Genomic DNA, 25,776 nt, shown 5'->3' with positions numbered 1-25,776 from the left:
TCTCTTTTAATTTTAAATGTTAAGGCACATGCAGTGTTGTTTTATAGTAACAGTTTTGCACATTATATCTGCATGCATGAGTCTCCAGTGTGTTGTTATCAGTTTTAACAGCTAGCTGATCAGCAAAGGTTCCAGATATATTGAAGTATATCCAGATTATTGAAGTGCCTCACCAGAACCCATCACAACGCTGTGTGAATATACGGTTATTGTTATCAAATTAAAGGTTTGAATAGCAATGATGGCATATATCTTGTATAAACAGCCCTGTGATAAGGATGGTCACAAATGTGTAAAATTAGCTGTTTTGTTCTAATTTCCTGTGTTATGCCATTTAAAAGCCTTTTCTGGATTGTAAAATAAGGTTTTGGTAATTGAAACTTGGAATGACATTTGGCTTTCTTTGTCAAGATTAATTAATTTTTATTTATAGTGTTGTTTTAACATATTTCTGTATTTTCCATGTTACTGATATTCTGGATTGACTGAAGATCAGCATAGAATTCTTGTGGATGTACCTCAGCAAGTCCTTTTGCAGTAGTATCCATCAAAGTGCTATGCAGACATAATGGGAACGACTGTCACATTGCAGAGCTTGGACAACTTGTAAGTGAATTTATTTACTTTATAAGTGCACATTTATTTGAGTCTGTGACTGTTAATATTGTAAGGCATATTTTAATGCTTCCCTTTGTTTTTATCAAAGCACACAGGTTCTCAAGCGGAATTCATCAAGGACATGACTGTTGGCGTTATAGTAGTGGGTGACCAAAACGAGCACCATCAATCTGCAGTGATGTGGTCCTGGTAATAGAAGAAGAAGTCTTGGTTATCTGTGGTTGTAACATGTAAGTTTTCAATATAGTACACATCACTTACTGTATGTCATGATACACGGTACATTTACAATACTAAACTAAAGCCAAAATAGAGTTAAAGGGATAGTTCACCCTAAAATAAAAATTTGCAAGGTGTAGGTGACTTTTTTTTTTCCTTCAGTAGATTTTTTTTGGCTGAAATTGTGGATTCATAAAATGTCATTTTATATTAGATTTCATTTGAGTTTTTCTGTAATTTCTATATTCTGTATTTCTATACAACATATATATTTTTAGATTGTATTTACGAACATTCAGAATTGTGTTGTGTATTTCTACTAAGAGTTGTGTTAGTTTTTTTGTGCATTTTAATAGGTAAAAATTGTTTCTGTAAAGAATTTCTTATTTTTTTTGTATTTTCAGCCGTCTCATGAAATCAGAGACTTAGTGAAGGGCATTGACATGGGCATCTTAATTGTGACTGTGGAGAAGCATTTGTAAGTGCTTCTAAAATAAACCATTGACATTGCTATCATTTTGGAAGAGCATCTTGTCCTCATTAATATCTGTTATGTCCTGAAAGCATTTGTGCTCCTGATGGGTCTTCTTTACATCATTAAAATTGATTACCCAAAACACAGTACAGTTTAGGGCTGTCAAAAAAAAAATTCAAATTTCGAATATTCGTCGAATTTGAAATAAAAATCCACATTCGAATGCAAAAACGTTGCATTCGAATTTTAGGTGTGCGTTAAGGAGGCAGCCTTATCAGTGGTGCACGAGATGTGATGACGATGTAACATTAACTCTTTCCCCGCCATTGACGAGTTATCTCATCATTTAGAAGACAATGCTTCCCCGCCAAAGATGAGTTTTTACAACTTTGTGTTTTCATTGTTATACCCTCGGGGGCACTATTACACATCTTCTGAACGAGTACAAAACCTCCCGAACAAAAAACACACGTGAACAGGACAGAAAACCAGCAACCTCTTATGTAAACAGATGCATATGATAAATAATGTGATCGTTAGCAATAGATAGCATATAAATGAAAACTGCATAATGTTATGGAGTAAAATAATGATCCAGGAAGTGGTATATGGTTGTTCAAGCTTTGGAGGTGTTGATGGAAGCGATTTACTGGATTTATGCTTTGATAATCGTACTGAATATTATCCAGGTGTTGTTTTTGATAAAAATTTGATTTTCTCACCTTTTTGCTCAAAATTATACATTTATATGAAACCTATATTCAAGTGTTGATTAAAAAAAAGAATGCTTTAAGCTAGAATAAAACAGATTTTTTTTGTTTAAATGTCAATGTTCATCTATGTTTTTTAAAGGTAGGGTGTTTTAATACTAAACACAATAATGCTAAATAGGAATAGGATACTGTCAGTATCAAGCTCAATAGAAACTTGAGTTGTGTGGGCAAATGAGTTGTGATGTGTTTTAATGTTTTCATTCAAGCAGTAGTTAATTCTTTCCTATTTAATACTAAGATATACCTGTCAGACAGTTTGATTAATTAATATTTTTGTGACTTATAATAAATGTGAAAATGTAAATGTGTTAAAGTTATGGTTTATTTGTGCTGTCATTCCAGAATAATTAGTTAAAAAAAGCTTTTGTCATGTTAACTTGTGTTGAAGTTTATTTAACTCATAATTTTAAAGCAACCGTGTAAACTTCTAAGTTACAACAAACTATATGTAGTTAAGCTTAGTGCAACTTAAAATCGTTGGTTCATATAATTTAGAATTACATATTGTATCAATTTATTCAAGCAATCAAAGGGATTAAGTTAACTTACAAATTTAAGTTCACTCAATTTAATATTATAGTATGTTTAATTAAGTTGAGTGAACTTAAATTTGTAAGTTAATTTAATCCCTTTGCTTAAAATGATACAATACAAAATAACGTTAAGTTAAATTAATTATTAGAACAAAATATTTGTTGTAATAACTCACATTTTTAGTTTTAATGAACTCTAAATTTTAAGGCAATCTGGTAACTTACTTTTTTGAGTCAAACTAACAAATTATTTTTTACAGTGCAGATACAAAGGAGAAACAAGAAGGAATAACAAGACAAACTGATTGAGTGAGTGATGTGTAGCTTTAGAGAGAGAGAGAGAGAGAGAGAGAGAGAGAGAGAGAGAGAGAGAGAGAGAGAGAGAGAGAGAGAGAGAGAGAGATCCTTACCAGCGTTTTCTCACAACATACACTACAATGCAGACTAAAACAACTGCAGCAGATGCAACAGCAATGTGTATTATTATGCCTGTGAAAAGAAACAAACAAATATTTATATTAATTATTTTTTGCAATAAAACAATGAAAGAGTGTTTCAAAAAAGACTGAATATGAAGTCTTACCATTTTGAGGAGCTTCTAAAGTTATGGAAGAATTTCCCAGAATGTTATTGGCAAAGCACTGGACAGTCTCAGGGAAACCCAGCCAACCCTGTAGGGTGAATATGGTAAGAGACTCAGTTTGTTTAATGCTGGTGCTGGAGAAGGTTTCCGAGGAATCTGGATCAAACCACTTGACTTCACTGGGAGGGTTGGAGTCCACATTACAGACACAGACGGTCAAAATCTTAGTCTGGCAAGAAGATTCACTTTTAATCTCAGGAGGATCTAGATGATAGATAGATAGATAGATAGATAGATAGATAGATAGATAGATAGATAGATAGATAGATAGATAGATAGATAGATAGATAGACAGACAGACAGACAGACAGACAGACAGACAGACAGACAGAGACAGACAGACATATAGATAGATAGATAGATAGATAGATAGATAGATAGATAGATAGATAGATAGATAGATAGATAGATAGATAGACAGACAGAGAAATACAGACAGACAGATAGATAGATAGATAGATAGATAGATAGATAGATAGATAGATAGATAGATAGATAGATAGATAGATAGATAGATAGATAGATATCATTAATCATAATGATCTTCTTTCACCAACAGTAGCAATTTAAATGGTTGAACTGAGGCCTTTCACTCATACTTACACAGTATATTAAGTTTCTGTAAACCAGAGCAGTTTTTTCCCTCTGTGTTAATGGCTGTACAGGAAATGGCCTCAGTATGTCGAGATACTCTCTCCAGTCTGTGAGTATGTTTGTTTCCTAACAAAATCCCATTTGAGCTGAACCACTGGTAGCTGTTTGCAGGAGGGTTGCTGTTACTAGAGCAGGTCAGTTCAACAGAGTCATTCTCCTTCACTGAGTGATTAGTGACCACGTTTACGTTATATGGAGGATCTGATTGACATAAAAGTTTTATAAAATGTCAAACATTCAGTTAATTTAATAAAAACATTTTAAGTTAGTATGTAGAAGAAGTTTTCTTTTCCATAAATGCCAATGAAGAACCTTTATTATTATTATTATTTTATTATTATTATTTTACAAATGTAGTGACTTTCAATGATTAAAATCCTCCAATGGACACACCTTATGGGAATATTCCAGGTTGACTTAAAAAAAAAAAAAAAAAAAAAAAAAAAAAAATCATTGGAAGTGAATAGAACCATTTTTGGAAGACTTAAAAGCACTATATGAAGTTTAAAAATTGGAAATATTTAGCTTTTTAAATTTCAACATTCACCTCACTTTGTTGCAGCAGGCAAAAAGAAGGTGCTTTTTCCTCACTGCTGCATTCAATTGAAAAACATGGAGAATATCCAGAACTGCCTATGTCAACTGTTTATTTTGTTGCACAGTAGACAAATCATTGATAACATTACATACATTAAAAGCATAAAACTTATGTGGCCCTGGACCACAAAACCAGTCTTAAGTGTCAATTTCTCAAAATTGAGATTTATACAGCATCTGAAAGCTGAATAAATAAGCTTTCCGCTGATATGTGGTTTGCTTTGATGGGACAACATTTGGCCGAGATACTATTTGTAAATCTGGAATCTGAGGGTGCAAAAAAAAATAAAAATAAAAATAAAAGAGAGAGAGAGAATCACCTTTAAAGTTGTCCAAATGAAGTTCTTAGCAATGCATATTGCTAATCAAAAATAAAATTTTTATATATTTACAGTAGGAAATTTACAAAACATCTTCATGGAACATGATCTTTACTTAATATCCTAATGATTTTTGGCATCAAAGAAAAATCGACAATTTTAACCCATACAAGGTTTTTTTTTTTTTTTTTTTTTTTTTTTTTTTTTGGCTATTGCTAATAATATACCCCAGCAACTTAAGACTGGTTTTTGTTTGAGTAACTTCTATTTTTCAGTTCTTTCTACCACTTCCTGTGCACTCATTGGGTCCAGTGGGAGCACAGACCACTAAAACATTGAGTATTTTAACCTTTACAGATTAAATCATGTTAACTTTGACCTAACTAATCAACTGAGTCTGAAATATTTCTTTAAATTTGACGTGTATTTTTTCCATGTTAAAATACTTTCTCCAATCAATAAAGGGTCAGTCACACAAAAAAACTTTACTTACACAGCACATTAATTTTCCGTGGACCAGAACTGTTTTTTCCCTCTGTGTTAATGGCTGTACAGGACATGGCCTCAGTATGTCGAGATACTCTCTCCAGTCTGTGAGTATGTTTGTTTCCTAACAAAATCCCATTTGAGCTGAACCACTGGTAGCTGTTTGCAGGAGGGTTGCTGTCACTGGAGCAGGTCAGTTCAACAGAGTCATTCTCCTTCACTGAGGGTTTAGAAACCACTTTTACATCATATGGAGGATCTGATTGAGACAAAATGTTGATAAAATGCTATTTATTACCTCAACAATGGTCTCATCAGGCTAACCCTGTGCCAAACATTTATTTCATTTCATAAGACTGTGGTTTTCAACCAGGGGGCCTCTGCAGACTTTGCATATTTTGGCCACAGGATCATTCAAAAGTACTGAAAATAATAAATCATTATTAATATTAATATATTAAGATAATCTTATTTAAAAACTTTAAATTAAACATAAAATAAAGAATATATATATATATATATATATATATATATATATATATATATATATATATATATATATATATATATATATATATATATATATATATATTAAATACGTTTTAAAACAAACATCTTTGCCATAATTACTGCTGAAATACTGCATATGAATTATCTTACATATAGGAGAACTTCAATATTGTGTAGGAAAATGAGGGATTTTGAGTTAAAAAGGTTGCAAACCACAGTCCTAAAACTATTAACAACTAACAAGAAAAGATACGAGTAAGCATCTGATCATTTATTTATCATTTATCTATACATTTACTCACATAGGTGTGTGTTCACGGTGTGTGTGTGTGTTCACTGCTGTGTGTGTGTACTTTGGATGGGTTAAATGCAGAGCACAAATTCTGTGTATGGGTCACCATACTTGGCTGTATGTCAGTTCACATAGTCGACTTACATTTAACTTTGAGTGTTTTGTAGTTTGTCACAGTCTTCACTTTATACTCTGCAGAGCAGCTGAGATGTTTATTATGGTCTTCTCTAGAAGGGGTGAAGGTCAGGGTGTACAATGTAAGCCTCAAGTGACCGGGATTTTGCGGCTGTGATAGGCTCGAGTGTGTGCCGTTGTGGTTCCAGCTGACACGAGGCAGGTCTGAGGGACAGGAATGAAACACGGCACAGGTAGCAGTCACCGGTTTCACTGATGTCACTTCCTCTTCCACAGAGACGACAGGAATCTCTGGTGTTTCTGGTGAAGACACACAAATTGTTGATGCAACAGTTTTTCCTCCACTTCTCATACCTGACACATTCACTGAAATATTAATTTGTATACAACAAATCATAGTGATTAACCCTCATGTTGTGATACAGTAATTTTGTTTTGGAGAGGATTTTCTTCTTAAGGAAAATTCTAGCTAATGTTATGATGGACCTCCAAACAAATTATTTATAAATGACTCATTATGCTATATTATTACCAAATTTTGGATTTAATCTTATCAAATTGTTTTCTTAAAGTAAGCACAGGTTTTTTATTTCTTTTTTGAATTGACTGATCATAGATCTCAAACAGTAGAGCATGGCGCTAACAACGGTCGCCGTGGTTTTGCCAAGTAAGACCAGGATCAACATTAATGTCCAAAATTATAGACTTAACCCAATCCCTACCCCAAAACCTAACCCTACCCATAATTTATTCCTAAAATCAGTGGGAAATGATACTGTAGCTGATTAACAAGAGTGTAGAAGCACCTAACCCTGATTGTAAACATAAAACAGATATATCCTGAAAAGTTATATCTCAGTTCTGATTGGTAGATTGGAATGTTGTTCCAGGATCAACAAGGATGTTGATCCAGGAACATGTTGTACTTGGTGAAATCACGCTCACCCACTAACAACACCAAGGTTGTGGGTTCGATTTCTAGTCAATACATAAACTGAAGAAGAAGAAGAAGAAGAAAAGTATAGCACTGAAAGCAATGTAAGTTTCTTTGGAAAAAAAAAAACATCTGCCGAATGCATAAATGTAAATTGGGTGTATAGATTGAATTTTTCACTCAAAAACTGCAGATGCACAAGCTAAGTTCCAAAAAGAAATGCAAAACCTGTTCTAATTGAAAGAAAACATGCTGACAAACAATTTAATCCAACATCCATGAAACCTTTATTTTTAAGAGTGAAGGTAACATTAAACATAATTTCTCTTACCGTTAACTGTTACTGAAGTTTTATTCTGGTCATAGGTGAACTTGTCCAGATCTTTAATCTCAATCCGGAACATAAATGGTCCAGTGTCACTGCTGCTCAGAGAGCTGATTTTCAAAGAACAGTCATTTTGGCGCAAATCACCAGTGAGTCTAGTGCGACCTTGGAATGCATCACTGATTTTTGAGGTGTCTGTATGGTATACTGTTAATTCATAATATCCTTTGTACCAAACCCCTGTAAATTCTGTGTATGTTTTTCCATTTGCAGGGTAGCTGAAAGTACAGGGAATCACCACACATGATCCAGACAAACCCACCACTGATTTCGGCATTTCAGCACTCCATTCCCCAGCAGTAAGTGACACTGAAAGCAGAATAAACCAAAATTATATTGCATTTTTTTCCGAACAATTTAGTGACCCAATTAAATTATTTTATATGTTACAAATTTAAATTTTAATGTTATACCAGTGACATTACATGATAATTAAACTTTTTTTTTTAATGGATTTCCTTTTGTTTTAGTATGAGCCTAAATTATTTTCCAAGACATACTGCAATTCATATGTGTGTAAAATTCACTACACAAAAAGACTAAACATTGATTATTTCAACTTAAAACTGTCATGCATAACCATTTTTTGTAGTTACATTTTACTAACCTCTGAGCCAGAGAAACAGTGACAGCAAACAGCTCCAGAAAGCCATCTCTGCATCGAAGTTCAGAGCCTGGGAATAAATGTTGTCATTATTTACGGCTCTTCAGTTCCCATTAACCACTAAGTATTGTTTTAGAATGACAGAACATAGTTTCATTTCTCACTGTTTACAGAGCATGTGCAGTGCAACATATGCAATAAATGTAATAAGGGATTTACAGTCACTATGTAGAAAAAAAATTCAATGAGTAACTTACTTAATGTTGTGTCCTTAAATGGTGCCTGAGGTCAACAGAAGAAGATTGAAGTGTTAAATATCCTAGAGCTTCCTTCCCCCTATATCTGGCTGAGCGTGATTCTTTTGAGATAGTTTGGTCACTTCCAGGGTGGTGCTAGGGGTGGGCTGAGGGGGCTGAAGCCCCAAATGTTTTTATTACCATGACTTGTGCACATCAAGACTAAGTGTAAATGCAGTGTACATGCATTCAGGAGCTCCTTACAAATATGTGTAGGCTAACAGAGCCCTGCGGGTTTACATATATTTATCTTTTTGCTAATGTAACTTTTAAACATATTTTATTTGAAGTGTATCCTGTGTATTCTGACACATGCATGGATGTCTCTGGGCTAAGCCCTGGTGCCTTAGAAAAGCCCCTGGTCACTTCCTATTTCAAAGGCTTCTGAAAGACTGGCTGCACACATTCAGCATAAAAGTGTCCTGAAATGTGTGTGTGTGTGTGTGTGTGTGTGTGTGTGTGTGTGTGTGTGTGTGTATATATGTTAATTCTATATAAGAAGTTCACTTAAACTTTTTTTTTTTTTGAGTGAATGCGTTTGCTAAATGTAGATGAATAAATTTACTCAATCAAATAAAAAGTAATCACATATGCATGAATGGATTACATTTACTGTAATTGCTACCTGAATCATGAGGCATTGTGTTGTGGGTGGGTGCCAAGATTTTGCTATTCGGTTGCTTAGGTGTACGTGTACCTAATGGTTTTTATTACATGCTTTGTGTTGCTAAGGTGTTTTGGTTTGTTTCTAGGTGTATACACACAATCTATTCAGTCTTTAATGCAATGCTGCATGGCAACAAGGCTATTTCAGGTGTTTGCTAGTTGTTAGTAGCCTTAGCCCAGGGGGTTGCTAAGATGTGTATATATATATATATAGATAGTGACGTGACGTGACATACAGCCAAGTATGGTGACCCATACTCGGAATTCTTGCTCTGCATTTAACCCATCCAAAGTGTACACACACAGCAGTGAACAAACACAAACCATAAACACACACCCGGAGCAGTGGGCAGCCATTTATGCTGCGGCACCCAGGGAGCAGTTGGGGAGTTCGGTGCCTTGCTCAAGTGCACCTCAGTCATGGTATTGAGCACTCTACATTCACTCCCTCCACCTACAATTCCTGCCAGCCTGAGACTCGAACTCGCAACCTTTGGATTATGAGTCCAACTCTCTAACCATTAGATAGATAGATAGATAGATAGATAGATAGATAGATAGAAAAAAAAAAAAAAAAAAAAAAGATAGATAGATAGATAGATAGATAGATAGATAGATAGATAGATAGATAGATAGATAGATAGATAGATGCTACAACTATATGTATTTGAGAGAACACAGAAGTGAAATATAAGGGTATTTTTTTTTTTTTTTTGTCAATATGCATCACTAGTGGTGTGACTGTGACCACTGTGTGGGCTTGAACTTAACCTCTATGTCTTAATTTTATCAGGATGTGGACTAAAAAAAAAATCTTGTCATGTGACTTCGCTGTATGTCATCCTGCGTGGTTGATTAAACAGCTGGGCTGTTAAAAAAATAAAAAATAAAAAAAATAAATAAAAATAACCTTTGTGAGGTTGAGCTGTAACTGAAGAGCTACTTTGGCCTTTGTCTGTCAACAGCTCTACTATCTCTACTGTTTGAGGTACTGTAAAATATGAAATAATGAAATGGGGCGTTAATGTTCCTTTGTTCTTAAGATATGCATTATCCAGTGGCCATAAAATGTATTTGTAACACTTAAAAAGACTGAATGTGGTATGTATTAGATATATTAAGCAAAATATCAAACAAATTAATTTAATAAAAAAAAAAAAGATACATGCAAAACATTGCACATTCACCAAAATCACTTTGGCATCAAGAAAGAGAAGTTAGTTCTGAGAAAACTTATTGCATCATTTGATGCATTGTTTGATATCTAATGCAATTCATACCACAGAATTTAAGATACATTTTAAATCACAGTTATATTGGATTTTTTATTTGTTATTCTTCAGATACAACAAATGCATATTTGTAATGCTGGTTTTGACATGGTTTGCAGAAATTCAATTAATCTGAATATATTGCTTCCACTGACAATAACAAAGGGAAAGGTCTGTTTTAAAGACAAACAGAAACTGCTCAGAAATTATTTAAATGTTTAAATGGAACACAAGTTTCTGAATATTTCCAAAAATATTTACAAATAACATACCCATCTAAATCTTTTAAGAGTTTTCACAAGGTCCTGACATTTCCTTTAGGGAGTACAGTATATTCACTGTAAACTGAACGAGGTCCATCAGTTTTGTGGATTTTTCTCATCTACAAAGGCAAGGTTGCACATTTCCCAGCTTTGCTTTGAAAATTGTTCCTGGTTAGACTGTGCTGATGATAGATGGCAGTAACGGATGCGATTGCTTCTTGGAAAATTTAGTTTTAGCAAACTGTACAGAATTGAGCCAGAGAAAAACAGACGTTAAGCAGCTCCAGAAAACCATCTCTGCATCAAAGTTCAGTGCCTGGAAATAAATGTTGTCATAATTTATGGCACTTCAGTTGTTACTACAATCACTAATAAGCATTGAGTATTGTTTCAGAATCCCAGTGTTTTAATTTTTGTTTAATTTCTCACTGTTTATAGAGCACAGTGCAACAAGTGCAATCCATTAGTTACTTATTAAGGGACTTAAATAGCCACTGTGTAGATAAAATATTAAATATTGGCACTTAATGTTGTATCCTCAAACAGTGCCAGAGTTCATCAGAAGAAGACTGATGCTCTGAATATTTGAGAGCTTCCTTCCCCTTGTATCTTGCTGAACTTGATGCTTGTGATCATTTGTGCACTTCCTGTTTCAAAGGCTTCTGAAAGACTGGCTGTACACATTCAACATAAAAGTGCCCTGAAGGGTTAAATTAATTATATATTAATAAAATAAATAAATTAAATATATACAGGAAGTTTAGATATCCCATTAAACTTAGCTTCGCATATATTGTATAATAAATATAAAAAAATATATAACAAAAATTAAATAGCACCATTTAGTGGTCCAGTGGCTCTTGCTTTTGGCACAAAAAATTTAACTATGTCTACTTAGGCCTTTGGAACTTATAATGTTAGCAAATCAGAAACACTGCAAATCAGTGGATTTAGAAATGGTGTTCATTTGAGAAAACTGAACCTCTATGCAAGTACATCTACAAGGCTGCACATAATCATAATGCTTTATGTAATCAGCTTAAGTTTTTTGAGTGAGTACATGTATATGTAGTACATATATGTAAAATATGTCTTCTTAATCAAATTAAAAGTTAGATATACTGTACATTTACAAACAAATGGCCAGTATTTTTATAAAATGAATCTTTATTAAATTTTCCGATCTGATCCTGATTCACAGCAGTACAGCAATAGATAATGTGTCAAGAAGCCCAGATCGATACAGAACTGCATGATTAAGCTGCTGTAACTGTCCAGCTGGATGGTGCAAAAGTACTTCAAGGTTCTGTCCTCAATTTAATCTTAATTAAATTTAATGAAGGAAATGTCTGTGGGGGCTTACCTATGTAAATCACTACCCTGATACTATGGAATTTCCAGGGTTTTGCATGAATTTGAATGAAAGTATTTTTTTAACTCGTATGTTAAATATAATTTTCACAGCCGCAACTACGTATATCCTGTTCATACTTCACACAGAAAGCCAGTGAAGGGCTTCAGCTTTTCATTGTGCTGTCTTTTTATAATATATTGCCATATAAAACACCAGAACAGAACTAACATTCATACTGACATTGCCTAATCAATAAGTTTATTTTTAATTTTCTACAGTATATTTAATTTAACTTAGAAACATTTCTGCTGTTGTTCACGGTGTGTGTGTGTGTGTGTGTGTGTGTGTGTGTGTGTGTGTGTGTGTGTGTGTGTGTGTGTGTTATTTCCAGTATGCACCACTATGTAAACTGTGACCACTACTGTATGTGGCATGAACTTGACCTCTGTCTTGATGGCAACTTTAACAAATGGCATGCACAAGGATGAACTGCAAGGCAGAAATTATTTTTACTGTAAATATAACATTTACTGTATCTTCATTCACAGCTTGGTCACAAAAAATACTGGTTACTCTAAAAAATCTTTATGTATTAAATATCAAACAAGTTACTTTTATTTTAAATAAAAGTACATGCATGAAAAAAGATAAATCACCTTGGCATCAAGGTATATGGTTTGATACCTAATGCAATTCATAACTTTTTATGAGTGGTTACTGCATCTTTTTAAGATCATATTTTTTCACATTAGTGTCAAATGTCCCTGGTCTGTTTGTTTCCTCCTCACAAACACACACACACACACACACACCTTTCACCCCCTCTTTGTGTGGTCTCACTAATGACTATTGACTATTACATGCTCTACTTACCTCCAGTGAGGGTTTTCATGATTCCCCTTACCGAGTTCAAGATTAATTTTGAGGATGATTCTCACAAACTATATTTTCTGCAAGATTTTTTCAAGATAAATTAAAGTTCACAATTTATGTATACAGTGTCACAGCAAAAACTGTGAGGGGGAAAAATGTTACATTTATTTAGAGCATTTTTTATGCATCTATAAATCATCACCAGTGACATTAACATAACAAACATTTAAATTAACATTGTGATACGCTTGAAGTGTTTTATATCTATGGGTTTTGTCGAAGTCAAGTGTTGATTTGAGAGGCTAAACTGATCAAATGTTGTCAACTCGCTGTTGGCCATGGCCTCTTGTTTGTTATTTTAAAAGACAAAAACTTTAATAAAAAATAAATAAAAATATGCTCCAAACATTTTTGTAAATGTACTATACTGTATATATATTTTCATGGCTGTAATAATAGTATAGGCTATTTTTCAGTATAGCCTAATGTAGAGGAGTGAGTGTGTGTGAGAGAGAGAGAGAGAGAGAGAGAGAGAGAGAGAGAGAGGGGAGGCGAGAGTGGCGGAATGAGAGAGAGAGAGAGAGAGAGAGAGAGAGAAAACAGGCTCCAGACAGACTCGGGCTGAGAATTTTGAGTTGTTGTCAAGTTGTCAGACAAGGGCCTAGATTTGAGGCCTGTGCAGGGCTTTAATGTACAACTCCTGTATGTCACTGTAATAATTTTTACCTCCATTACAATCATGATCCATCAAAATGTTACTGGTAAGATACTGGTTTGCTTTATACAGTCCATACAGACTAGTCCCGATTTTAGCCTAATTATTAATAGAGGTCTTTTGTTCCCACCAATCGCTGCACAAGTTAAGGTTATGTATGATGACGAAAGCATGTCAGTGCTAGCCCTCCCGGAACCCATATAGATTTCACCGCAGTGCCTGCAGTTCAGAAATAAACAATTAATCTTTGTATGGAAGTCTGTGAGTACACTCTGGGCAATTCTTGGTCAGTACTCCAAAGTATTTGACTTGACACTGATTGAACTATACTGTAGATCCAAAGGCAGAACAAACAATGACAGCTAGCATAACACCATGGTTGAATGTGATAGAAAAAAAAAAACAACAACCTCTTTTGCACCTGGGTGATGTGTCACCCTGTCGTCCTAATAAAGAAACTGCCAATGTGAATTGTAAAAAGTTTTGGCATAGTGACGGACATAGTGTGTATATAGAAAAGCAGTTCATCAAATTCATGGCTACTGCACAATGAAAAAGAGGAAGTTCCATTTTTAAGAAAAAAAACAGGAACTTCTCAGGATTGATTTAAAGATTTGAGTGAAACATAATTTTCTGAATTTTGAATCACACATGATTAAATCTGCAGCTTCAAGAGCTCCTCCAATAGTCAGTATACTCATCACTTTACGCATTTTCTCCTTATTTTTTTGCTTTTCTTGTTTCTTGCCTTTCTACAGGGTTTCCTCAAAAGTCATTTTTGCTTTTGCTAAATAATATTAACATTTTTACACAAACAATGCATGCATTCTTGATTATTACAGCCGCTCATCCAGATTTGTTTAGGTCTATTTTCTGAAAGCGTTTGAACTACAGAGGGAGCTGTGTTGAAACTTTTAAAACAGCTCCTAAAACACATTTTCCTGATGAATGTATATTACATCTTCATTTTCACATATCAAAACACCCAGTCCCTAGAAAAAAAAAAAAAAAAAATCATTATCATTGACAACATTTTTGCTTACGGCTGTGATTCTACCAGTTTGCTAGAGCTTACGTGCAAATAAGCATTACCTTTGCAACAACAACGACAAGCACACGTATATGCCTACAGTCATTGCTTACTATGTTTGCTTTCTAGGACTTGCCAGTAAATATATTTGTGTGTTTTCTGGATTCAACTTGACCAATGTTCTCAATAGTTTCCCAACTAAATAACAAAATGTTTGTAGACAAAGTTGTCCTGAAAAAGCCTAGCCAGAAAGTTTAAAGTAGCCTAGTTTTAAAAGCTTGAAGTTTGAAGGTTTTCAGCTTGAAATAGTTAAGTTTTTATTTAGTAGTTTTAAAAGCTAAAAAACAGGTAAAACCAGGTGATTAATCAAAAAACTGACTTACAGTAGCAAAAAACTGCTTAAAGAAGTTAAAACAGCCGATTTATATATACAGTATATATTAAAGGCTAAAAAACCCAGCTGATTTACAAACCAAAAAATTCCAAAAAAGTTGGGACTATGTACAAATTGTGAGTAAAAAAGGAATTTAATAATTTACAAATCTCATAAACTTATATTTTATTCACAATAGAATATAGATAACATATAAAATGTTGAAAGTGAGACATTTTGAAATGTTATGCCAAATATTGGCTCATTTTGGATTTCATGAGAGCTACACATTCCAAAAAAGTTGGGACAGGTAGCAATAAGAGGCCGGAAAAGTTAAATGTACATATAAGGAACAGCTGGAGGACCAATTTGCAACTTATTAGGTCAATTGGCAACATGATTGGGTATCAAAGAGCCTCTCAGAGTGGCAGTGTCTCTCAGAAGTCAAGATGGGCAAAGGATCACCAATTCACCAAATAGTGGAGCAATATCAGAAAGGAGTTTCTCAGAGAAAAATTGCAAAGAGTTTGAAGTTATCATCATCTACAGTGCATAATATCACCCAAAGATTCAGCAAATCTGGAACAATCTCATACGGGTCAAGGCCGGAAAAACATAAGGGTCAAGGCCGGAAAACCATACTGGATGCCCGTGATCTTCGGGCCCTTAGATGGCACTGCATCACATACAGGAATGCTACTGTAATGGAAATCACAACATGGGCTCAGGAATACTTCCTGAAAACATTGTCGCTGAACACAATCCACCGTGCCATTCGCCGTTGCCGGCTAAAACTCTATAGGTCAAAAAGAAGCCATATTTAAACATGATCCAGAAGCGCAGGAGTTTTCTATGGGCCAAGGCTCATTTAAAATGGACTGTGGCAAAGTGGAAAACTGTTCTGTGTTCAGACGAATCAAAATTTGAAGTTCTTTTTGGAAAACTGGGACACCATGTCATCCGGACTAAAGAGGACCATGACAACCCAAGTTGTTTTCAGCGCTCAGTTCAGAAGCCTGCATCTCTGATGGTATGGGGTTGCATGAGTGCGTGTGGCATGGGCAGCTTACACATCTGGAAAGGCACCATCAATGCTGAAAGGTATATCCAAGTTCTAGAACAACATATGCTCCCATCCAGACGTCGTCTCTTTCAGGGAAGACCTTGCATTTTCCAACATGACAATGCCAGACCACATACTGCATCAATTACAACAACATGGCTGCGTTGAAGAAGGATCCGGGTACTGAAATAGCCAGCCTGCAGTCCAGATCTTTCACCCATAGAAAACATATGGTGCATCATAAAGAGGAAGATGCGACAAAGAAGACCTAAGACAGTTGAGCAACTAGAAGCCTGTATTAGACAAGAATGGGACAACATTCCTATTCCTAAACTTGAGCAACTTGTCTCCTCAGTCCCCAGACGTTTGCAAACTGTTATAAAAAGAAGAGGGGATGCCACACAGTGGTAAACATGGCCTTGTACCAACTTTTTTTAGATGTGTTGATGCCATGAAATTTAAAATCAACTTATATTTCCCTTAAAATGATACATTTTCTCAGTTTAAACATTTGATATGTCATCTATGTTGTATTGTGAATAAAATATTGAAATTTGAAACTTCCACATCATTGCATGCTGTTTTTATTCACAATTTGTACAGTGTCCCAACTTTTTTGGAATCGGGTTTGTGTTAAAAACAGCTAAAACCACTTAAACCCAGCTGATTTTTTAAAAAACCAGCTAAAGCCAGCTGATTTAGCAAACTGCTAAAAACTGCTAAAAACCAGTCAAAACCAGCCAATTTATTAAAAACAGGTAAAACTAGCTGATTTTGTGGGAAAAAAAGCAGCTAAAACAAGGTAAAACCAGCTGGTCAGGCAGGTTTGGAACGACATAAGGGTGAGCAAATTATGACACAAATTTAATTTTTGGTTTAACTATTCCTTAATTAAAGATCTCTTTCGCCACCAAGTCTCGGTAATGAAGAACATAATATGAGTTCTTAATAGCAAGCCTGTGTGTGAGCAGCTTCAAGAAACTTAACAAAGTCAATCTCCTTGTACTCCATTTACATTGTTTCTTTCATTGTTTCATATTCTCTTCATTTCAGAGTTTGTCAAGTCAAGTACACATTTGGTCTGATATGCTCTGATGCTCTTCAGCACAGCATCCTCAAATACGAGAAATGAAATAAATTCTCAGAGGTCTGTGGTATTAAATGCACTTCCTGTTGTTTTTTCAGGAAGTTTATATCTCTGGTTTTCATTAGAGTTCAGTCAGTCATTCAGTCAGTCAGTCAAGGCACATTAGTCACACTCTAAAACAAATAAGGTAGGCTCTCTTTCTTTTTAATACTTTATGTAATAATAATTAACATCATGATAAAATAAATGGACAATTTTCCTGATAATAAGCATATATTAATATTTCTATTTAAAATATATAGATTTTTTTATGAGTAAGTAAATGTGTTGAATGAGAAAATTCTAAATAAACATAGCAGTCATTTCATATATTTAAACACATTAATATCATACATTTGGTTAAGGTTAATTTCCATTTCATTTATATCATGTTTGATTGCTTATTGATTATTGCAGATATGTTTTATCTGATTTGTAAAGCACCTTGGCCATGTCTGATGTTTTTAAACGTGCCATATAAACAAAATGGTAACACTTTACAATAAGGTAGTATTAGTTAACGTTAGTTAATGCATTAGTTAACACAAACTAACAATGAACAATGCATCTGTTCAGTATTAATTAATCTTTATACAAGTTAACTTATTCATATACTAATAGCTAACATGAACTTACAATGAACAACTCTTCAGGATTATGTAATGTTTTGTTAATGTGAACTTACACATTTACTAATGCATCTCTTCACATTCACAGAAAGTGTTACCAATAAAACATAATCTAGTGAGATTCATATTAGATGCACATTTATCATTCTTGCTTTAATTATTGTCTCCTTTTCTTTACAAAGTATTGTTTGCTCACATACAAATTTCTAGAGAACTGAAAATAATAACGAAAAAAAAAAAGAATCACACTTGATCTCCCAAGCGAGGCCCATATCTATCTTTAACTTGCTCTTGAATAGTGTTAGACTTGTACATACTTGTACAGACTAGGGCTGTCACAATATTAGATTTTTCATATCATGGTTATTGTGGCCATTTGAATTCACGATATCGATATATTGTGATATCTATAGAAACCTTGGGGGTGGGGGGAGATATTAGTCAAATTATTTTTTAGTTTGTTTATTGAGTATTTCTTTTTCACCCAATGAACATAAGGATACTGAAAAATGCAGGGCACAAGACTCTGGCTTTCTCCGTCGTCTTTTAATCTCCTATGAAATAACAAGAGAAAAAATACTGTCAAGTTCAACAGTATGATGAATAAATAATAATGGTAATACTTTACAATAAGATGTCATTTGTTAACATTAATGTATTAACTAACATGAATGAACAATGAACAATGAACAATACACTTATTACACAATTTATTAATCTTTGTTAATGTTAATAAAAATAGTCGTTCATTGTTCATGTTAGTTCACAGTGCATTAATGTTTACAGACACAACTTGTGATTTTAATCATGCATAAGTAAATGCTGAAATTAACATGAACTAAGCTTAATAAATGCCTTGGAAATATTGTTCATTATTATTTATGTTATTTATATGTTAACTAATGTAATTAACTAATGTTAACTAATGAACCGCAGATGAGGCATTAAGTGCATGGCACTGCAACCAACTTAACATTTTACAGAGTTCAATGTAGCAATGTGGTCTCTCAGTTTTTCAAGATCAGTTTTAATCGTGTAACTGTTAATAGATTTGAACAAAGAAATAAAGTGTTACTACGTACAAGCCCTTTTGATTGCAAATACAAAAATAAGATGAATTAAGAAAACGTGGTACTTATTAAAATAATCACCCTTTACTTAAATATATGAAGACAGAAAACCGCTGTTAACAGGTTAATATAACGTTTCAGACGATCGGCTGCGTGAGATCACGTGAGGCGCTCTCTCTGGCATGATAATCTTAATTATATCTTGCAGTGTGTGATGTGCCACGATATTCAAACCTTGTAGTGTGTGCATGTTTAATATTTGAGGGAAGATAATCTGCAAAGATTCTCCTTATGTGTGTGCTGCAAACAGATTTCAAAATCGGTTATGATTTAGTGTCCCTGTTTAACTCTCAGGTTAATATATATATAAACTCTATATAATTATATGATTAGTGAGGTCTATCCAGTGCCCTAGACAAAAATTATATGTAAGAAATCAGTATTGTTTTTGCCTCTTCAGTTTCTAGAGTCCAGTCCACCATGGATGTACGGGCAGGAATTTTTCTCTACTGGCTTCACAGTAAGATTTTAAATCTTTCTTTCCATACATTATATGAATAAATTATTTGAATAATTTTAGAATTTTAATAGAAATATTTTTTTTCTATTTCTAATTATTTATATTAAAATGTTAACTTCTTTACATTATTTTTTTTTTTTAGTTTATTAAAGGAATATTTCACCTAGAAATGGAAATTTACTGTTAAATTAAATTAATCCTCAGGCCATGCAAGATTATGGTTTTTTTAGTAGAACAGTAAAGAGGATTTTTTGCTTAACCCACGGTCCTTGGTGTTTCATAATATGCAAGTCCATGGCTAACATCACTTTGTGAGTCAAAAAAGGCAGATACAAAAACATTAAATGAATCCCCTTAACTCCTGTCAATTTATTGAGGACTTATGTGGCAAAAGGATCAGATTGTATGAGAAATTGAACAACTTTATTTACAACATTGTTACCTAATCCAGCCTCAGGCAAAATAATGTTCTGTTTCTTTATATATATATATATAGTTTCTTTCACAAACAAATTGACTGCATCACAAGACACACAAATTAACAATAACTATATATATATATAAATAATGTTCTGTTTCTTTCACAAACTGATTGTTTGCTTCATAAGACACACAAAGTGACGGTAGCTCTAGACTTGCATTTTATGAATCACTAAGTACCATTGGGTTCAACTAAAAAAGATCTTTACTGTTGTACTTAATAAAGAAAGTCACCTGCATCTTGTGTTGATTAGTAAACAATTTTTTGGGGGGTCAACTATTCAAAAATAGAATTTTTCACTAATTTTATGTATATATATTATTTTGCAGTTATTTGCACAGGCGTGTTTGCTGATGTTTGGAAGGTGCATGTAGAGCCTGAAATGAAGGCTCTGGTCTCATCTTGTGTCGTGTTGCCCTGTTCATTCAAATACCCTGTTCAAGTACAGCCCTCTGATCGTATTAGAGCTATATGGCACATGAAAGACAACTGGGATGATATTATTTTTCACGGAGACTCTACGAGGGTTAAAGACAGTTTCAAGGGTCGTACAAAACTGATTGGTTCACTGGGTGGTTCCAACTGCTCCTTGGAGATTGATGAGGTCAAAAACCATGACAACGGCCCGTATTGTTTCAGGGTGGAATTAGAAACATCTGAAAAAGACAAGTACTCCTTCGTGGAAAACTGTGTGTCGATTAAAATGATTGGTAAGTAAGTGTGCTTTTGAGCTCTCAACCTGTGATTACAACAACTAAATAGGATACAAAATAACAAAACATCCCAAAATGTGAATCATTCCAAATGCATTTACAGAGCAAGCATCAAAACCAGAGCTGCAGGCTGAGCAGTCTGTGCAGGAGGGTGAAACTGCAGTCTTCAAATGCTCCGTCCGGCACACCTGTCCATCCCACCAGCCCACTCTCACCTGGAGCCACACTGGAAAAGCCATCATGAGCTACAAGGACATTGGTCATGGAAACTGGGAAACAGAGTCTGTCCTGACCTTCATCCCTCAAAAAGAGGATGATCACACCTCTATCACATGCACAGTCAAGCACCACGGGAAAGTCGAGGGCGAAATGACAGTGACTCACTCTATCTTTGTGAAAGGTATAACAATAAAACAGTTCTGTGTAAATAATGTATTAGTTGAAAATTATTTCTAGTTTATTATTAAAAATAATAATTAATTATTATTATTTATTTTTACCAGAACAAGCAACTCTCAGTCACATCCTCATTCCATCCATCTCTGGTCTTGGAGCTGCTCTTTTGGTTGGATTAATGTGTTTCTTCATTGTTAAGAGATACAAGTGAGTCTGAAACTGACTTATAAATAACATAAATATCAGTTTATGTATATAAAAAAACACACATTCTTAAAACTGTTTTAAACTGTGAATGAAACCGATGTACATATTAATAATTTCTGTTAAAATACTGCACTTGTATGTGAGGATTTGAGAATGCATTATGACATTCTTGTATGTTTCAGTGATATTATTTATTTAAGTATTTTATTTTTTTTAATGTCTCAAATCGTTCCAGGAAGCGCATTGCAGATCTCGAATCCAGAAATGACAATGGGTGAGCATTACCAGCGGTTCTACCTGGGAACATTATTGTACATCAGTCTGACTTTAAAATTATTTTAAAATGAGGCTTTTTTGAGTCAATGTCAGTGAACTTTGATACACCAGGTACTGTATATAACATCAAGACTTATTTTTTTCAATAAAAAATGAATAGAAGATACATAGGAAAGAAACATCAAATTCATTGGGTTATTAATACTTTACAATAGAACAAAATGTATTAGTAAATTATTTTTCTGTTATAAAAAGAGATAAAGACAGATATTAAACTATGGTCTATGGTGGTGTGCTATTTTGAATGGGGTGGAGAGGGGAAGTACATTGTTTAAAGATGCTTCCTGCTGATAAAAGCACATAGATCTGTTTTCAATATCTAATGATGCAGTTCAAGACAGTTAAAACACACACAAAAAAAAAAAAAATGTGACAATAAGACGCCATACGTCAACAATGTGACTGAAAGTAAAAAATCATCATAATTGTTTTACTAAGTCTTAAATGTTTTTTAGAATGTGGAGTCGACTATCAAGAATGTCTCGCAGGTAATTCGTATATTCTTCATTGTTTTTAAGCTGCATTGCATTGACCAGCCTCCATCAGTTATGTAAAGATCTTGCCATTCTTCTGTGTGATCACCAGGTTTCGTTCAGGTGACGCCAGCAGTGGTCCTGGTGGCAGACAGCAGAGGCAAGTACACAACAGGGTCTAATGTGTTCTTCTGCAACAAACCAGGACACAACAGATCCTCTGGTGGAAAAATACTGAATCTATGGCATGTTTTAGATTGTAGTTATGTTTTTTTTTTTTTTTACAAAGACATAGTTATGTGTTATGTTTAAAATTATTAGCAGGATTTGAAGGTGTAGGACACAACAATTATTTTAGATTAATCTATTCATAATGTACAGATGCCATGAATTTGTATATAAAACAGAGTTGTTCTGATGACAGGTGGTTTTAGGGGGGAGTGAGTCATAATGTAATGTATTTTTGATAAAATATTATTATAATTATTTGCTTTTAATTTTGACATGTAATTTTCAAGAGTAATAGCAATTAAAGATTAATGTAATATCCCATGTCTGTAGAATTAATATATTTCTTGTAAATTTAATTTTAATATGAGCATAGTGTTAATGTTTGTACGTTTTTGTGTCTTATATGTAAGCAAAGGGAAACACTTTATTTTAGGGTCTCTTAGTTGCTTATTAGCATGCATATTACTAGAATATTAGCCATTTATTAGTACTAATTAAGCACATATTAATGCCTTATTCTACATGACTTTATTCTGCATCCCTAATCTTACCTCTGCTCTACTACCTTACTAACTATTAATAAGCAGCAAATTAGGAATTTATTGAGGGAAAAGTCGTAGTTAATAGTGAATAAGTGTTCCCTATTCTAAAGTGTCACCCGTGTTGCTTACAGTATATTTGGTTATTGAAAAAGTTGCCACAGTGCTGTTCTAAAGAAGTCTATATACAGCACAGAATACAGCATTCTTTTTTAAATAGAGATAGAAATGTTTCACTACCATTTCACAAGCTGTTAAATTAACACTTTTCAATGTCTATAATTGTAGCTGTGAGTGGTACAGTAGCTGTCAAACATCTGTAAATGACGATATGACTAGATTAAATATAAAAATGCATTTAGTTTTTCTCATTTGCATTTTTCTGTTCCTCTTTTTGATTTAGGAGGTCTATTTGGAGTAGATTTTCAAGGTACCCACATACTGTCTTATCGGCCTGTTAAGGCTATCATCTTATTTGTGTCACTGCCAAGACTAGGCTTTCTTTTTGAGTTTGGTATCTGCTTCTTGTGTTTATTTATTTATTTATTTTTTTGGGGGGAGGGGTTATTAAATTAAAACCATTATTAAAAGTGACCATTGTGTTCTTGAAACATTATGGGATTATGTTCAAGTTAGTTGTTCAAAACATGGACAATATGCTATGCAGCCCAATGTTTTCATACCTGAAAAAAAAAAAAAAAAAAAAAAAAAAAAAATATATATATATATATATATATATATATATATATATATATAAATTTTTAAAGTACATAAACTAATGAAATACTTTGCTGACCCGAAAGACTAATGTCTGTTTGTCCTGTATTTTAAAGGAGAGGTCAAGGGAATCAAATTGACAGGAATTTTGACAACAAGTAAAGTATCTGCATGTTTATTATGAATGACTGTTTGTAAATTATATATACATACATACATATATATATATGTATATATATATATATATATATATATATAATATATATATATATATATATATATATATATATATATATATATATATATATATATATATATATATTATATATCAAGGATTATTTACCAGATTTGATTTATCATAATGTTACATGTTAATAAAACCAGAGGTCCAATGCCAATAAATGTTTTTGTGAATGTTTATTCTGTAAAACATTAAAGCATGGCACTAGCAATGCCAATGTCATGGGTTCGCTTCTCAGAGAAAGCATGAACTGATGAAATGGTATATAAAGGAAATGTCTGAGTATATAAACAGAATGGATGTATAAACATCCTTTTTTTCTGTCCACATCCACCGTGTTATGGACAGTTACTTCAATATAGTTTTTTTTTTTTTTGTCATGTTTTACTGGAGTATGATAGAAGTTTCTGAATCTTAACAGGGCAAACAACGTATGTACAGTGTCAGGAAACAAGCCTTTCTCCAAAGCTCCAATGCCATCACCAAAGAGGTATGGAGCATATGAAATATCTTACTGATTACCCAGAATCATGGCACTGAATGACTCATATCTGTACTCAGTACTCAAATATTCTCTTTGCTACAACAGTCCAGTATCTTGTGTAATTTGATTTTTATCAATGTTTTATTTTAGTTACATTCAGAATGACTTTGCACCCCCCTCTGCAAAAAAAAATAAAAAAATAAAAATAATAATAATAAGCCAACTGCTGTGATCAATGTATTTATTTATTTACAAATTCATTTTTCACATGATTCACATCAGTGAGGCCAAATCATATTCTGTGAGTACATACTTTATCATAACTTTTTCATTATTAATCTTTTTAGTATTGTTAACATTTGTTGTTTAGTGCTTGATTTCTTGTTGTTCATACATTTTATCTCATTACTAATAACTGAAATGTGTTATTTCCTATTAAATCAGATTTCTGTATCTCTCTTTTCCATTAAGGATCCCAATTACGATGATGATTACACCAACACAGCAGACCTCAACTTATATGGAAATATCTGATGAAAATGCCACATTTTAGATGAACACAGTAGACTTGACATCAGGGGAGGAGCCTGTTGTATTTTAAGCCTGACCTATAATGCCTACACATATAGTACAGTATTACTGTATTTACATATTGCTATGATGCTTACATTGCAAAGTTATAAAAAATAATGTACAGTACATAATAGTTATATATAGTGCTAACATACTTTTTAATATGCCAGAAAAACTGGAACTTTTAGCTGAATTTAAGCTTGTCTCATTCTGGAATTTGTCCCATTATGGCATCATATAGTGCAAGGAAAGATCGCCTCTGCAGAAGAAGACCAACAGCTACTTCTGTATTATTGCCTCTTTACATCCACCCACTGAACTGCACATGTAGTAAGAGAAGAGGAAAGGCTAGAGAGATGCAGACACAGGATTACTCCAACAAAACCATAGAGAGATGCCTTTGTGGAGACGCTGTGTAGTGTTAGTTGTGAAAAGAAAAAAACAGTCTTTTATAAACTTCTGTGTGATTCTAACAGCGTATTTAGCCAGTAGGCATTTACTTGAATGTCTTGAATGCACCCCGCCTATAAAAACAGACTGCCTTATAGAGAGGGTCAAAAACAGGATTGAAAATAGCCAATTACGTCTAAACTGTTAGTTTTTTCTTGCTAACAATATAAGTGGACCCTATGGTTTCCGCCACTAAAAAAAATAAATAAAACAAGGTAATTGTGAATTTTTATCTCACAATTCAGACTTTTTTTTCTCTCTCTCTCAGAATTGTGTGATATAAACTCGCAATTCTGGCTTTTTTTCTCAGAATTGCGAGTTCATATCTCGCAATTGCGTGATATAAACTCATTAAAAAAGCACAATTGCAAGTTATAAATTCAAAATTCTATCTCGCAACTCTGACTTTATAACTCGCAATTGCATGTTATGAAGTCAGAATTGCATGATAAAAACTCACAAATTCTGAGAAAAAAGTCAGAATTGTGAGATAAGAAGTCACAAGTGC

General features: G+C 33.6%; 2 protein-coding genes and 1 long non-coding RNA gene across 5 annotated transcripts; 2 read left to right on the top strand and 1 right to left on the bottom strand.

The window, feature by feature from the left end:
- The first annotated feature begins 372 nt into the window (after positions 1-372).
- LOC122147755 lies at positions 373-1,799 on the top strand. The gene is made up of 3 exons (XR_006161825.1): positions 373-606; positions 707-848; positions 1,242-1,799. It is a non-coding gene; the product is annotated as an uncharacterized LOC122147755 (long non-coding RNA).
- LOC109104093 (myelin-associated glycoprotein-like) lies at positions 596-8,874 on the bottom strand. Its single transcript, XM_019117450.2, has 9 exons — positions 8,436-8,874; positions 8,182-8,248; positions 7,521-7,883; positions 6,265-6,555; positions 5,326-5,577; positions 3,865-4,116; positions 3,202-3,465; positions 3,029-3,107; positions 596-804 (listed from the first exon to the last, which is right to left on the bottom strand). The coding sequence occupies exons 2-9, from the start codon at positions 8,225-8,227 to the stop codon at positions 753-755; spliced, it is 1,599 nt and encodes a 532-aa protein (XP_018972995.2). The 5' UTR covers positions 8,228-8,248; positions 8,436-8,874; the 3' UTR covers positions 596-752.
- LOC109067549 (sialic acid-binding Ig-like lectin 14) lies at positions 7,758-25,252 on the top strand. 3 transcript variants are annotated; one of them, XM_042771638.1, is made up of 13 exons: positions 7,758-7,873; positions 19,368-19,427; positions 20,238-20,618; positions 20,725-21,021; positions 21,125-21,224; positions 21,460-21,498; positions 22,016-22,048; positions 22,146-22,193; positions 23,207-23,233; positions 23,637-23,678; positions 24,183-24,251; positions 24,528-24,546; positions 24,717-25,252. In XM_042771638.1, the coding sequence occupies exons 2-13, from the start codon at positions 19,388-19,390 to the stop codon at positions 24,777-24,779; spliced, it is 1,158 nt and encodes a 385-aa protein (XP_042627572.1). In that variant the 5' UTR covers positions 7,758-7,873; positions 19,368-19,387; the 3' UTR covers positions 24,780-25,252. The 3 variants fall into 3 exon arrangements, with proteins under 3 accessions (XP_042627572.1, XP_042627571.1, XP_042627570.1); XM_042771637.1 differs by lacking the exon at positions 7,758-7,873 and adding an exon at positions 17,308-17,356 and having other exon boundaries at positions 19,375-19,427; XM_042771636.1 differs by lacking the exon at positions 7,758-7,873 and adding an exon at positions 17,308-17,356.
- The last annotated feature ends 524 nt before the right edge of the window (positions 25,253-25,776 follow it).

Source organism: Cyprinus carpio, chromosome A15 (assembly GCF_018340385.1).
Source record: "Cyprinus carpio isolate SPL01 chromosome A15, ASM1834038v1, whole genome shotgun sequence".
Classification (NCBI taxonomy): domain Eukaryota; kingdom Metazoa; phylum Chordata; class Actinopteri; order Cypriniformes; family Cyprinidae; genus Cyprinus; species Cyprinus carpio.
The sequence above is the reverse complement of the archived record's forward strand: the minus strand, read 5'-3'. Positions and strand labels throughout refer to the sequence as shown.